General features: G+C 38.3%; 1 protein-coding gene across 5 annotated transcripts in view; it reads right to left on the bottom strand.

Moving 5' to 3' along the window:
* The window catches only part of KNL1 (kinetochore scaffold 1), a 70,565-nt gene that overhangs the window by 32,141 nt on the left and 24,167 nt on the right, over positions 1-14,257 (bottom strand). For 4 of the 5 annotated variants that reach the window (XR_010120750.1, XM_055278738.2, XM_055278739.2 and 1 more), the window contains 5 exons: positions 11,373-11,425; positions 4,097-9,100; positions 1,516-1,654; positions 1,047-1,114; positions 654-752 (listed from right to left, as the gene is read on the bottom strand). Coding sequence is in view for 4 of the 5 variants with exons in the window: in XM_055278738.2 (XP_055134713.1) it covers positions 654-752; positions 1,047-1,114; positions 1,516-1,654; positions 4,097-9,100; positions 11,373-11,425 (5,363 nt within the window). In the remaining variant the exon portion in view is untranslated. The remainder of the gene's footprint in view (positions 1-653; positions 753-1,046; positions 1,115-1,515; positions 1,655-4,096; positions 9,101-11,372; positions 11,426-14,257) is intronic. The other variant, XM_055278740.2, reaches the window with a different exon arrangement.

Below are 14,257 nucleotides of genomic sequence, written 5' to 3'. Positions count from 1 at the left end.
AAAACCTCTGCTACCCTTAGATTTTTATAATGGAGGAAAAAGCACGTTAGCTTTGTAACCAGGAAAATGTATCAAAAAAATAGATGGCAAGGAATGAAAGGAAAATTCAAATTTTATCTTATCAAAATCCATGATTAAAAAAATCCATGTGAAAATTTTTGTTTTTTGTTTATGCTAACCACAAATCTCTCTACTATAAGAAAACTCAAGGCTGGGCGTGGTGGCTCACGCTTGTAAACCCAGCACTTTGGGAGGCTGAGGCGGGTAGGTCACGAGGTCAGGAGTTCAAGACCAGTCTGGCCAATATGGTGAAACCCTGTCTCTACAAAAATACAAAAATTAGCTGGGTCTGGTGGCACGCGCCTGTAGTCCCAGCTACTCAGGAGGCTGAGGCAAGAGAATCACTTGAACCCAGGAGGCAGAGGTTGCAGTGAGCCGAGATCGCGCCACTGCACTCCAGCCTGGGCAACAGAGGGAGACTGTCTCAAAAAAAAAAAAAAAAAAAAAAGAAAGAAAAGAAAACTCTCTATAGGAAAATTTGCTCTCTTCCATTCTTTTTGTGCTTTTAAATAAATGTTTGCTTTGATGCAGTTTAGTAAAAAGTGCAATATATTTTAACTGAAATAACCAGTTTGCCAAGAAACTGCACTTACATTGCCTGGGAGATTGCTCTGTCGGGGTTTCTGTATCAAGATGTGGACCTGGAGAAGTATAAAGAACTCCCTTATTGTTATTCTCCCATCTTGGAGTTTCTGAGAAAAGAAAAAAAGTTTGCATGACCATTCAACGTGATCTCACTTTGATATAACCACCTCATTTGTTTCTAAAAGCTTAAGGTATCTTGTATACATTTATGGAAATATTATCCAGACATCTGCAGGCTATAAATGAGCAGATTTTATCTAAGATCATTTCTTAAGGTTATTGAATAACAAATAGAGTTTTAAAAAAATTTTTTTAAACCAAGAATATTACATGTATTAGAAATGAGACGTTTAAACCTCTTTTCTTTATAAATAAAAAAAAGGAAAAGAATTTTAACATACCTCCCTCAAGCTCTCTTCACAAATAGTATCTCTGAGAAACTGTGATTCCATTTGACTACTGCGGTAAGCTAGAAGTAAAGCAAATTCTGGTGATGAACATGTCAAAACTAAACTGTGAACTTAATTGTGGTTATCATTCAGATTGTTTCTGATCCTGAAGCCACCCACTGGGATCTTTCTGGGAAGACAGTCATGTAGCAGGGCCAAGTATATTATAGTTTTAAGGCTCCAGTGTTTCTCCACTAATTATAAGCCCATGAAGGAAATCACTCTATTTCTCCGTAGTATGTCACTTCTCAGTGCATTACAATAACTAAGAATTAAAAGTAAACTAAATATTTTACTGATCAACTTTTTATAACCCCAAAAAGGCATATACAACATTCAAATATTTCCTGAACTGAAAACTACTTATTATTAGTTAAGTAAGCAGATGGCTGCTATTATTTAGCCTTCATGAAGCTCTTACTGCTGAAGTCCAGAGAGGTCCCATCAGCCTTGATTGAATCCAGAGAGCTGCTGCAACTAGATGGGGTCCTGCTCAGGTTTTTTATCAATACACTGTTAGTACTTTTATCTACATCCTCTTCAGTATGGTGATCAAAAATCTGAAATTGTCAATTAAGGAATATCATCAGAATAAAATATACACTGTATACTTATGACAAACACTAACAGAAATACTACTTCTAACATACAATTTATCTATAATTCATATGAAATATCTTAGGAAAGAATTAGAATAAGTAACAAACATCTTAAGCCTTTAATTAGAGTTAAAAGTAATTTTATTGAAAATAACTATGAATTATACTGTGTATGCAAATTATTTCTCATTATGTATCTAAGTTATAATCAGATCCTGTAAGCTACCAAATGTTCACCTATCCAATTATTCGACTACTAGCCACCAACCGCAAGGCAACCACACTGCAGAAAATCAGACTAGAATATTGGCTGTATGTGGTGGCCCTGGCTAGAGTCCAGACAATAAACTTATTTCCAGGCTTTTCTACTTTCCTCCCCAGCTGACCAAGACTTCTTTAGCTGAATAAGTTATGTGGTCCTGCTTTTACTATTTTAACCATTTGACTTCACAGCTTTAAATGCCATCTTCATCTATCTTCTTACATGCTTTTTGATAAGATTTTTTTTTTTTTGAGGCAGAGTCTCACTCTGTCGCCCAGGCTGGAGTGCACTGGCGCGATCTTGGCTCACTACAAGCTCCACTTCCCGGATTCACGCCATTCTCCTGCCTCAGCCTCCCGAGTAGCTGGAACTACAGGTGCCCGACATCATGCCTGGCTAATTTTTTGTATTTTTAGTAGAGACGGGGTTTCACCGTGTTAGCCAGGATGGTCTCGATCTCCTGATCTCGTGATCAACCTGCCTTGGCCTCCCAAAGTGCTGGGATTATAGGCGTGAGCTACCACGCCTGGCTGAAAACAGTATATTCTTTTATGTAAATGCTATTAAGGGGGCTGGGTGCAGTGGCTCACGCCTGTAACCCCAACATTTTGGGAGGCTAAGGAAGGTGGATCACTTGAGATCAGGAGTTTAAGACCAGCCTGGCCAACATTGTGAAACCCTGACTCTACTGAAAATACAAAAATTAGCTGGGTGTGGTGGCACATGCCTGTAATCCCAGCTACTCAGGAGGCCAAGGCAGGAGAATCGCTTGAACCTGGGAGGCAGAGGTTGCAGTGAGCCGAGATCACGCCACTGTGCTCCAGCCTGGGCAACAGAGCAAGACTTAATCTCAAAACAAAACATAAATAAACAAACAAACAAACAAACAAACGCCATTATGGGCCATGGTGGCTTATGCCTGTAATCTCAGCACTCTGGGAGGTCGAGGTGGGTGGGTCACTTGAGGCCAGGAGTTTGAGACCAGCCTGGCCAACGTGGTGAAACCTCGTCTCTACTAAAAATACAAAAATTAGCAGGGCATTGTGGTGTGTACCCGTACTCCCATCTACTCGGGAGGCTGAGACATGAGAATCACTTGAACCAGGGAAATGAACGTTGCAGTGAGCCGAGATCGCGCCACTGCACTCCAGCCTGGGCGACAGAGCAAGGGTCTGTCTCAAAAATATATAAATGAATAAATGCTATTATGTAAGCTCCATGAGAGCAGATTTTTGCCTGCATTCCCACCACATAAAACAGTGCCTAAGACATAGCAGATAATCTATATATTTATCGAAAATAGAATGCAGGCTGGACGTGCTGGCTCACTCCTGTAATATCAGGACTTTGGCAGGCCAAGGTGAGTGGATCAGCTGAGACCAGGAGTTCGAGACCAGCCTGGCCAATGTGAGGAAACCCCATCTCTACTAAAAATACAAAAAAAAAAAAAAAAAAAAGAAATTAGCTGGGTGTGGTGCTAGGCACCTGCAATCCCAGCTACTCAGAAGGCTGAGGCAGGAGAATCACTTGAACCCAGAAGGCAGAGGTTGCAGTGAGCTGAGATCACACCATTGCACTCCAGCCTGGGCAACAGAGCAAGATTCTGTCTCAAAAATAAAAAAAAATAGAAACAAAATTAAATAATAAAGAAAATGGACTCTCAACTTCTACTACATATCCTTGTCAGCCAAGGAAATTCAGTCAAGCTTTACTTCATGCAGTTGGCAAAATAAAAAGCTTTTTACTCCCCAAATATAACAACACTGAAGATGACCTTTCAAGCTATATATAACCTCCCTAGAGATTCTTATATAAAGCCAAATTGACAAATCACTAAAGGTGACAGTATTTACCTTTTGAAATTTTTGAAATTATACAATTTTAACTTTGGCTACTTTTTGTACAATTTTCCATTTAATTTTTTTGTGACTATTTGTCACTTTAAATTGCTTTGAAGTCTAGCTGTTAGTCAATTAATTCCTGAAGGTTCTACATAAGAATATTTCTCCAGCCCTATAAGTGGAAATAATCATTTTCTGCCTACCCGAGACTAAGATTAAAATTTGAGAATACCCACAATTTAAAAAAACAAAACAAAACCCAAAATTCAAGAACATTCCTTGGTTCAAGACAGAGCTCACCTCCCGATCTTGTGTTGAATCACTAAATTTAATCTCATTTTTTCTGATTTTTTTCTCCTTATGAATATCTTCTTCTTCTTGTACCCACGTTCTTTTTTGGCTATTGCAAGTTTTTTCCATTTTATTTTCATATGGTGAAACCTCTTTTTGGTATGTCTCAATCAAAGCCTTTTCCTCAGTTTCTATGTTAATAGAGTCTGAAGAATTGATCTCATCAGGATATACAGGAAGATTTTCCTCGTTTATATATTGAGAAGGACTTAGGTTCAGTTTAGCTGCAACAGATCCGATGCCTGAATCTTTGCTAGAGACTGGCTGAGTTTCTAAGTGATTTATATCAGTTGTGTCTGCTGGAATCTGTTCCAGGTCATCAATACCAGTGACACTACAATTTCTCTTGTTTGGCAATCTAGGCAAAAAGATTCCCAAAGAACATCTCCTTACTTTATCTTTAAAAACTGTCTTTGACGGTAAAGAGGTGGTTTCAGATCCATTATGAGACTTTTTATTTTCTTCATCTCTACTATCTTTAGCATTGCTGGAGATTATGTTAATATTATGTATTTCTGTAGCTTGCACTATACTCATATCATTGTGTGCCTTATTTCCTAATTCAAGTAATTGCTCTGGAAGGGGTGGCATATGAACAGTTTGAAAAGCTAAGAACTCTTCAATATTTCCATTCAAATTATTCAGATTTGGTTTGATACTATGAAAACACGGAACATTAGATGTAATTACAGGATCTGGTGCTTCTCCAGCATTGACATGAGTTTGAATGACTTGCTTAGTTAAGTCTGAGTTACTGTGGAAATCTAGAGCTGTATTATAGTTAGTTGTTTGAATATTTTCCTTCAGTTCTTTTTTACAGGCTGCAGCAAACCACTCCTCATCATTGAGTATTTTGGGCTTGTTTTCACATATGGGTGCAGAGGAATTTTCTATAATACTTAAACTCTTATTTCCAGCTTTAGACAGTATTACTACATCTTTATTGATACTACTCTGTCCTTTCTTAGGTAATGGAGGTTGGTCAGTTGAGAAATGAGGCTGAGAAATAACACAAATATCATCAACACAGACTTTCATTTGATCCTTTGGAAGCTTAAAAGATACTCGCTTTGAATTAAGTTTAGTCATCTCCCCCAGATCTTGACTATATACTAAAGTTTGATTAGCCAATAGATTTCGTGGATCCTTAATCAGATCTTGATCTTTGTGCAGTGTTATGACACAGTCTAACTGTCCTTTGGTACTGGTTTGAATAACTTCTTCCTTCTCTAACAAAGGACAAGGAGCAGAGAGAGGCTGTCCCTCAGATTCCAAGTAATATTCACTGGCAAAATCATTTACATAAGCAAGATCATTTTGCACTGGGCAATAATTGGCTTTTTCCTCATCTTTATCACATAAGGGCAAGCCACTACCCTCCAAATTATCAGTACAGGAAATAACATTTGGTAAACAGGAATAATTATCACTGGATCCACAAACAGCAGTTGCATGACTGCTTGTAAAGTCCACATTTTTTCTATCTCTATTATTTAACTGACAGCTTTCAACTTGGGCTTTTTCCAATGTACAGGCCTGGTCTACAACTTTCCCTATGACCTTTTCATCCATAGCAGCACTATGAAGTTTGATGATTTCATTAGTAGTTCTACTAGTAGAAGCAAAGAGTTGTTGCTTTTGCTCAGTGTGAAGAACAATTTTGTTTCCTACAGCCAGTGCTTGTTTTTCAGCGATTTCTTGAACACAGTTATTATCCTTAGGAAAGGAAACACCCAAGTTTTTTCCTTTTCCTATTCCAAATTTAGGGTTCTCTTCAAGTATTTTCTCTGTAGCTTGACAGTCAATGAAAACAGTATGGGAATTGGTGACTTCCAGATCACTGTAATTATCTGTGAACAATACGGTTTTGTCCATGGGCCTAATAGCTATTTCATTCGGCAGGAAAGTTTTACATTCTAAGGCAGTTGTGTGACTCCTAGTGATCTCCATGTCATCCTGCCCACATGAATACAAAATAGTTTTAGAAGCCCCTGCCAAATGGAAGTCCTCTTTATCCTCCAGGACACTTTCGTTATCTATTTCCACCATACAACTCTGGGTAATATCCATATCATTTTTATCATTCTCTGAAAATACAATGGTCTTGTCATTTTTTAGCTTAAGGCTTTTTCTTCTCTGACTTTTGTCTGATAGAGGTTCATTCAGAAATCCAGGATTTTGTACATCTTTGATGTTTTTGCAAGTGGCTGATTTAGACAATTCCATGTTATCAGCTACCGCTACAGGGCCCCTATTATTAGACCATTCCTCCAGAGGAGTTAGCTGGCTGTCATTTGCTACTAGACGGTCACTTTCACCATTTTCTGGAAAGCAAACACTCTCCTCAGTAGGAGTACATATCACTGTTGGTGTTCCTAGGCTTTTCCTTTGGGATAGTTCAAAGTTAGGTCTGTCAGTTCTTTCCTTTTCTTGGTAGTCAATGAAAACAGTATGGGACTTTGTCATTTCTAGTTCAACATGATTATCTACAAACACTACAGTTTTGTCCATAGGCCTAGTAGTTATTTCATCTGGTGAGACAGTTTTACATTTTAAGGCAGTTGTGTGACTTCTAGTGATCTCCATGTCATCCTGCCCACATGTATATAAAATAGTTTCAGAAGTTCCTGCCAATGGCACCAAATGACAATCATGTTTCTCTAATAAAGGTCTATGGTTTATTTCTATTGTATAACTCTGAGTGATATCCATATCATTCATATCATCTCCTGAAAATACAATAGTCTTATCAATTTTTGGTCCACCAACACTTTTCCTTCCCCAAATTTTGACGTTTTGCTTTTCCTTTGGAAATTTAGGTTTCTGTATACTTTTGTCCTCTAACACATCCATAATACAGTTAGATTTAAGTACTCCACTTTTTTCTATGGGACTTTTACCACATTTTTCAACCTTTACAGCTATCTGTCTGCTCATTGTTGTTAGCTGGCCAGTAGTGTGTTCTAAATTAGTTTTACCAAGTTCTTGTAGTTCTGAAGGATCAAATCCAATGACAACAGTGTGGCTCTTTGTTAGATCCATATTTTGCTCTTCCTCTGAACATATAATCATCTTGTCATGGCAATAGTCAGGTGTGGGATTGCTTAAACTTTTCCTCAGTGGCTCAGCCAGTTTAGAATTCTGGCCTAGTACAGATTTCACTGTATGACTACTTAGAGCATTATCATGATTTTTCATAGAGAACTGTCCTGATGAAAATAATGGCTTTGTGGTAGAAAACAAAGATTGTTCCCATGAAACTGTATTTCTATTAGCTATTTGTTTATCAAGAACTCCACCACAGTAGACTATATTATGGCTTGTTGCTATCTCCTGATTACAATCAGCTGACTGAGGAGAATCTTTATCAAGGTAGGGCAAAATCTTCAAAACCCGATCTTTGTCTTTGTTCCAGGTGTCGGTTAAGCTGTTTTTGGCTATTATGTCTGATCGTTGAAATGGTTCATTATGACTTTTGGTAATTTCTTCACATTCATCTGAAGAGCTTTTGCTCTGAGAGTGAGATTCACTGGTATTCTCCGGTGCTAGATTATAAGTTGCAAGAAGAACCTGACTTCCTAAGTTACTTGTGTGACTTTCAGTCAAATCCATATTTTCACCTGATAAGAGTTCAGTCTTTCTATCAGTCAGTGAAATAGACAAAGGATTTGATAGGCTTTGCTGTATTCTTTCCTTAGATACATGAGGAACTGAGTTACAATTTACATTCATTTTCCCATCTTCTGATGTGGTCATACGATTTTGGAGCATCATTTCTTTTTCAGGTGTTGGTGCAGCTGCTATTTGCACATTTGATTGATCTTGTTTAAAAATCTGATTATCTATTGCAACTGTATGACTCTTGGTAATGTCCATGTTCTCCTCTCCGGAATAAATAGTTTTCTCTGTGAGACAAGACATAGCATCTGGATTGCAATACATTTTAGAATAATTACTGTCATGCTTTAGCAAATTTTTCTCCTCTCTCATACCTGAGAGACATTTGGTCATTTCCATGGCATCATTACAACTAGAATAGAAAACAGTCTTATAACCTTGAATAGCTGGATTAGAACATATAGATTCTGGGGTCATGGCTAATATTCTGGCATCTTGATTACAAGTCTGTGAGACTATGTGAGTTTCTGCTCCCATAATATGACTTCCGGTAATATGTATTTTGTCTGCAGAGTTTATGGAAGAGTCTTGAAAAGCAGCATTTTGTTTACTCTTAAAAATTGTTTTATTTCCTGAAGCTTTAGTTCCATAACCTGTTGTTACATCCATGGCATTCTGAGTTTGATTTTCTATTTCAGAAAAATTACCTGTTGCAGGTAAAATCCGCATACTGTGGTTAAATGTCAAGTCCATAAAGTCATTGCCATAAATTGTAATATCATTACCTTTAGATTCCCGTGAGTTGGTCTCACTGGATGTGGGAATCAATGTCTGAATACTGGCTGTATGACACTGGGTGAAATTCATCCCATCATCTTTTTCTCTAAAGATCCTAGTAATATTACTGTTATTCTCATCTTCATTAAGAGATACATGCATTTGATGTGTAGAAGAGGCACTATTTGGTTCATTGGAATAAATAGGTATCTCAAAATTTTCTTTATCAGGCCCATCAGGAAAAGCATTACATTTTCCTGTTTTCAATCTTTTTATGAAGTCATTGAAATTTATTTTATTTTCTGAAGAAGTGTTTTGATCCATGGAAAAATTTACTTCTTTTTTCATTCTTGAGTCCTCAGTGTGAAGCTTTAAATTAGCTAGAAATGATGTGGTATCTATCTTGGTGGACTTTTCACTTTTGGGATTATCTAAAAGGCCTTCTTTGGTAATCATTACAGTGTGACTTGATGTCAGGTCCATCTGGTTTTCATCTGAAAAAATGACTGTCTGATCATTTGCGTGTTTCCTTTCATGGTTATGTTCTATAATTGAAAACTATAATGAAAGCAAAATGTAAGAGATCAGAACAAAAGCAAACTTTTAAAAAGGCATTTTACAACACGTACTATATAAAAAATCCTCAGTAATGGTTTCATAACACATTGGTTTGCTTGAATCAATGGTGTAGTATGTTGCATATAATTTGTCATTAAAAATTATTCTTGGGAAGCCAAGGCGGGTGGATCACAATGTCAGGAGATCGAGACCATCCTGGCTAACACAGTGAAACCCCATCTCTACTAAAAAATACAAAAAACAAAATTAGCCAGGAATGGTGGCGGGTGCCTGCAGTCCCAGCTACTCGGGAGGCTGAGGCAGGAGAATGGCGTGAACCTGGGAGGCGGAGTTTGCAGTGAGCTGAGATCGCACCACTGCATTCCAGTCTGGGCGACAGAGCAAGACTCTGTCTCAAAAAAACAAAAAAATTATTCTAGGCTGGGCACAGTGGCTCAGGCCTGTAATCCAAGCACTTTGGAAGGCTGAGGCAGGGGGATTGCCTGAAGCCAGGAGTAACAAAGTAAGATCCTGTCTCTACAAAAATTTTTAAAAATTAGGCACAGTGGTGCATGCCTGTTGTCCTAGCTACTAGGAAGGCTGAGGTGGGAGGACTGCTCGAGTCCAGGAGTTTGAGTTGTCATAGGCTAGGATCACACCACTGCACGCCAACTTCGGCAACAGAGTAAGACCCAATCTATTAGGAAAAGAAAAAAAATTCTAAAGTCTGTGAGTAATTTACTTTCTAGTGTTTTGGGACAAATTAAAAATTCAAGGTTAATTATAAACCCACTAGAATGACTAAAAAATTAAAAACACTTGGCCGGGCGTGGTGGCTCACACTTGTAATCCCAGCACTTTGGGAGGCCGAGGCGGGCGGATCACGAGGTCAGGAGATCGAGACCACGGTGAAACCCTGTCTCTACTAAAAATACAAAAAAGTTAGCCGGGCGTGGTGGCGGGCGCCTGTAGTCCCAGCTACTTGGAGAGGCTGAGGCAGGAGAATGGCGTGAACCCAGGGGGCGGAGCTTGCAGTGAGCCGAGATTGCGCCACTGCACACTCCAGCCTGGGCGACAGAGCAAGACTCCATCTCAAAAAAAAAAAAAAAAAAAAAAAAAATTAAAAACACTGACAGCAGGCCGGGTGCGGTGGCTCACGCCTGTAATCCCAGCACTTTGGGAGGCCGAGGCAGGCGGATCACGAGGTCAGGAGATCGAGACCATCGTGAAACCCCGTCTCTACTAAAAATACAAAAAAAAAAATCAGCCGGGCGCGGTGGCGGGCACCTGTAGTCCCAGCTACTCTGGAGGCTGAGGCAGGAGAATGGCGTGAACCCGGGAGGCGGAGCTTGCAGTGAGCCAAGATCACGCCACTGCACTCCAGCCTGGGGGACAGAGCGAGACTCCGTCTCAAAAAAAAAAAAATAAAATAAAATAAAAAATAAAAACACTGACAGCACCAAATGTAAACATGACAAAAATTCTAATTACTATATTGAATAGAAGGTCATTCTTACCCTAAATTTTAAAAGTCTAGGAAAGGCATAAGCCCATGATGGCTAATCTATATTACATTCTAGACTGGGCTTGGTGGCTCACACTTGTAATCCCAGCACTTTGGGAAGCCGAGGCAGAAGGATCCCTTGAGCCCAGGAGTTCAAGACCAGCCTGGGCAACAGAGTGAGACCTTGTGTCTACAAAAAAATGAACAAAATTAGCTAGGCATGGTGGCATGCACCTGTAGTCCCAGCCACTCAGGAGGGTGAGGTGGGAGGATTGCTTGAGCCCAGAAGGTTGAGGCTGCAATGAGCCAAGATTGTGCCACTGTACTCTAGCCTGGGCAACAGTGTAAGACTGTGTCTAACAACAACAACAAAAATCCTTCTTGTAGGAGACAGCTTAAAATAGACATATATATATGTATTACACTCTGTGCTACAACAGTTTTTTTGGTGAGGACACAGATTAACTCCTTGCTACTGAAAGTATGGCCTATGGACTTGTGTACTAGTATCACTAAGGAAATAGTTAGAAATAAAGACTCATGTGCTCTTTAAACTTTGAGAGGTACTGGTATACTGTATCTCCCATTATTTAAACTGGCAGTGACTTAACTATCCTCAAGTTAATTGGAAAGGTAGGAAGCCTTTCCAGTTTATGCTGATTCATTTTGTTAAGTCATCCCTAAATTATGCCATTATCATTGAATTGTGTTTTCTGTTTTAACAATCAAAAGACATTAAAATATGAAGGTATTTGCATGAACTCATACCTCCTTCTGTTGCATCTGGGTATGAATGGGAGCAGAAAGCAATGTGTTCATCCCTATTTAGAAAAAAGAAAAAACTATAGTCAGAAAATATATCACTGAGCCTGATTTTCCTTTTCTTAGGTTCTTCATCAGTTACAAGTATTTACTAGAATTTACCAGTAACTAAGCCCTTAAGAACTTACGTATTAAATTTTTAAAATTTTTTTATTCCCCGACTTCCCATGTGCAACCTTCCTAATATGTTTGATACGCATCTTTTTGTTTGTATGTATTTTTAGAAAATGTTTATTGTTTTTGTATGCAAAAAAATTAATTAAAAAAAAATTTTTTTTAAATTGATACATAATAGTTGTACATATTTTTGTGTCACATGTGATATTTTGATACCTGTATACATTGTGTAATGATCAAATCAGGGTAATTGGAACATCCACCACCTCAAACATTTATCTTTTGTGTTGGGAACATATAAAATTTCGTAAGACTTTTAATTATCCTATGTTAGTGACAGAGAGACCAATAATAATTGTGTCCTCTGTGTGGCTGAAATATTTTTTTTTTTTTTTTTTTTTTTTTGAGACGGAGTCTCGCTCTGTCGCCCAGGCTGGAGTGCAGTGGCGCAATCTCGGCTCACTGCAAGCTCCGCCTCCCGGGTTCATTCTCCTGCCTCAGCCTCTCCGAGTAGCTGGGACTACAGGCGCCCGCCACCACGCCCGGCTAATTTTTTGTATTTTTTTTTAGTAGAGACAGGGTTTCACTGTGTGAAATATTTTTATAATGTGGTGGTGACTTTAAAGATGGAAAGTTTGGACTACTACTTATTATTATTCACTTCTCTATTTTTATTTCCTGGATAGTAGAAGTCCCATGGAGAAGAGCATCAAGTGATGAGACTGAAAGGTTAGGGTAGGATTCTGAAGGGTCTTTTATTCTATGTTAAGGAATCTAGACATTCCCATGATAAGACATATGTGCTTTATTAAAAAAATCCCATTATAAAATATAATGCATTTTAGAAAAATAGTGAAAAGTAATAAGGAGAAGTAGATTCAAGAGAAGATAAACCAATAAGGAAGTTACTACAATAGTTCAGATTAACGCAAGAGGTCATGTTAGGGCAACAAAGAAATGGAAATGGAAATAAAGGATTAGACTCAAGACTTATTTTAGAACTACAAATCAGACTTTGTAAATAAGGAAGGGATTCAAAAGGCTATATTAAAACAGGAAATACATTTAAAAATACTTACATTTAAAGTTTAAAGGCAAATCTTTAGAACATATTAAAGAATTTATGACAAGCTTGAGTACATATAATGAAATAATTATGTTTTTTTTTTTTTGTTTTTTTTTTTTACTAAAAGCCTTATTTATATGTCAGGCTTCCATTCATTTTTTCAACAAATGTTGATTCAGAACCTATTACATGAAAAACAAACAAACAAACAAACACACCTCAACTGTCTACTAAGATATAAAGAAGAACAAGACAAAATTTCTGGATTTCTGGACTCCCAGAGATGGTAGTTCACACTATTCTGAGAACAATTCCTATGGGGTAGCCCTGCTCCTCAAGGAGGAGTATCACCCACCCCCGCAAAAAAAGTTTTGGCCTCTTTAATAAGACAGCCAGAGAAAAATACTTAAAATATAATGTGATAAATTCTAAAATATACTGAGAAATAAAAGAGATGTTATGGGAGCACAGAACATGTGACTAACTCCTTAGTTTTGCCAGAGAGGGTTCCATTTAAGCCAGTGCTACTTGAAGTATGGTACCAGACTGTGAACTGCTTGTTACCTATTCATAACGAGATAAGGAGCTGGCGGCAAACATAAATCATATAATAATAATTGCTAGGAAAAAAGTGTAAGCTAAACTAAAACAGTGGCTTAATGCCACAGTTAATGCACATTATGGTGCCAATTCCTTTTCTGTCATGGACTGAGCAGTTAGTTTGTGGACTGGACACTTTCAATAGCACTGAAGTTAAGCTAAATGAAGTAAAAAATGAGAAGCCTGACAGGCAAACTGGAGTAGAAAGATCACTTTAGACAGAGAAAATAGCATTTATAAATGCATATAGGGGCTGAGCGCGGAGGCTCACGCCTGTAATCCAAGCACTCTGGAGGCCAAGGCAGGTGGATCATCTGAGGTCAGGAGTTTGAGACCAGCCTGGCCAACATGGTGAAACCCCATCTCTACTAAAAATACAAAAATTAGCTGGGCCTGGTGGCACGCGCCTGTAATCCCAGCTACTTGGGAGGCTGAGGCAGGAGAATCGCTTGAACCCGGGAGGCAGAGGTTGCAGTGAGCCAAGATAACACCACCTCACTCCAGCCTGGGTGACAGAGTGAGATTCCGTCTCAAAAAAATAAAATGAAATAAAATGAAAAATAAATGCATATAGGCAGAAAATGAGTTTGTATAGTGAACTGCAAATAATTCATCATGGGCTAGAGCATGGGATACCTATATAACAGGCAGGAGATAAGTTTGGAGAAGAAGACAGGCCAAGTGATAAAGGACATTCTAACTCACTGCTAAGGAGTATGGGCTTTATTCTGTAAGCAAAACAGTGTCATTGAACCATTTTAAGCTGGGAGGTAACATAATCAAATTTAGAAATACGGAGAATGGATTGGAAGGATAAGAAATGCAGTAGCCCAAGAAAAAATAATAACGACTTGAATTAAAGCGGTGACAGAAGGAATGCAGAATAGGTAACAGATTTTCAAGACATTTAGGAGACAAAATAGAAAGTAGGCCAAATGCACATTAGACATAAAGGAAGAATTGAAAATGACTTCTTGATTCCTGACTTCAGTGAATAACTGAACGAGCGGGAGTCCAAGACGAGAAAACAGGAGAAACAGGAGGTTTG

This window comes from Symphalangus syndactylus, chromosome 5, assembly GCF_028878055.3.
Source record: "Symphalangus syndactylus isolate Jambi chromosome 5, NHGRI_mSymSyn1-v2.1_pri, whole genome shotgun sequence".
NCBI classification, from domain to species: domain Eukaryota; kingdom Metazoa; phylum Chordata; class Mammalia; order Primates; family Hylobatidae; genus Symphalangus; species Symphalangus syndactylus.
This window is presented reverse-complemented; position numbering and strand designations above follow the sequence as displayed.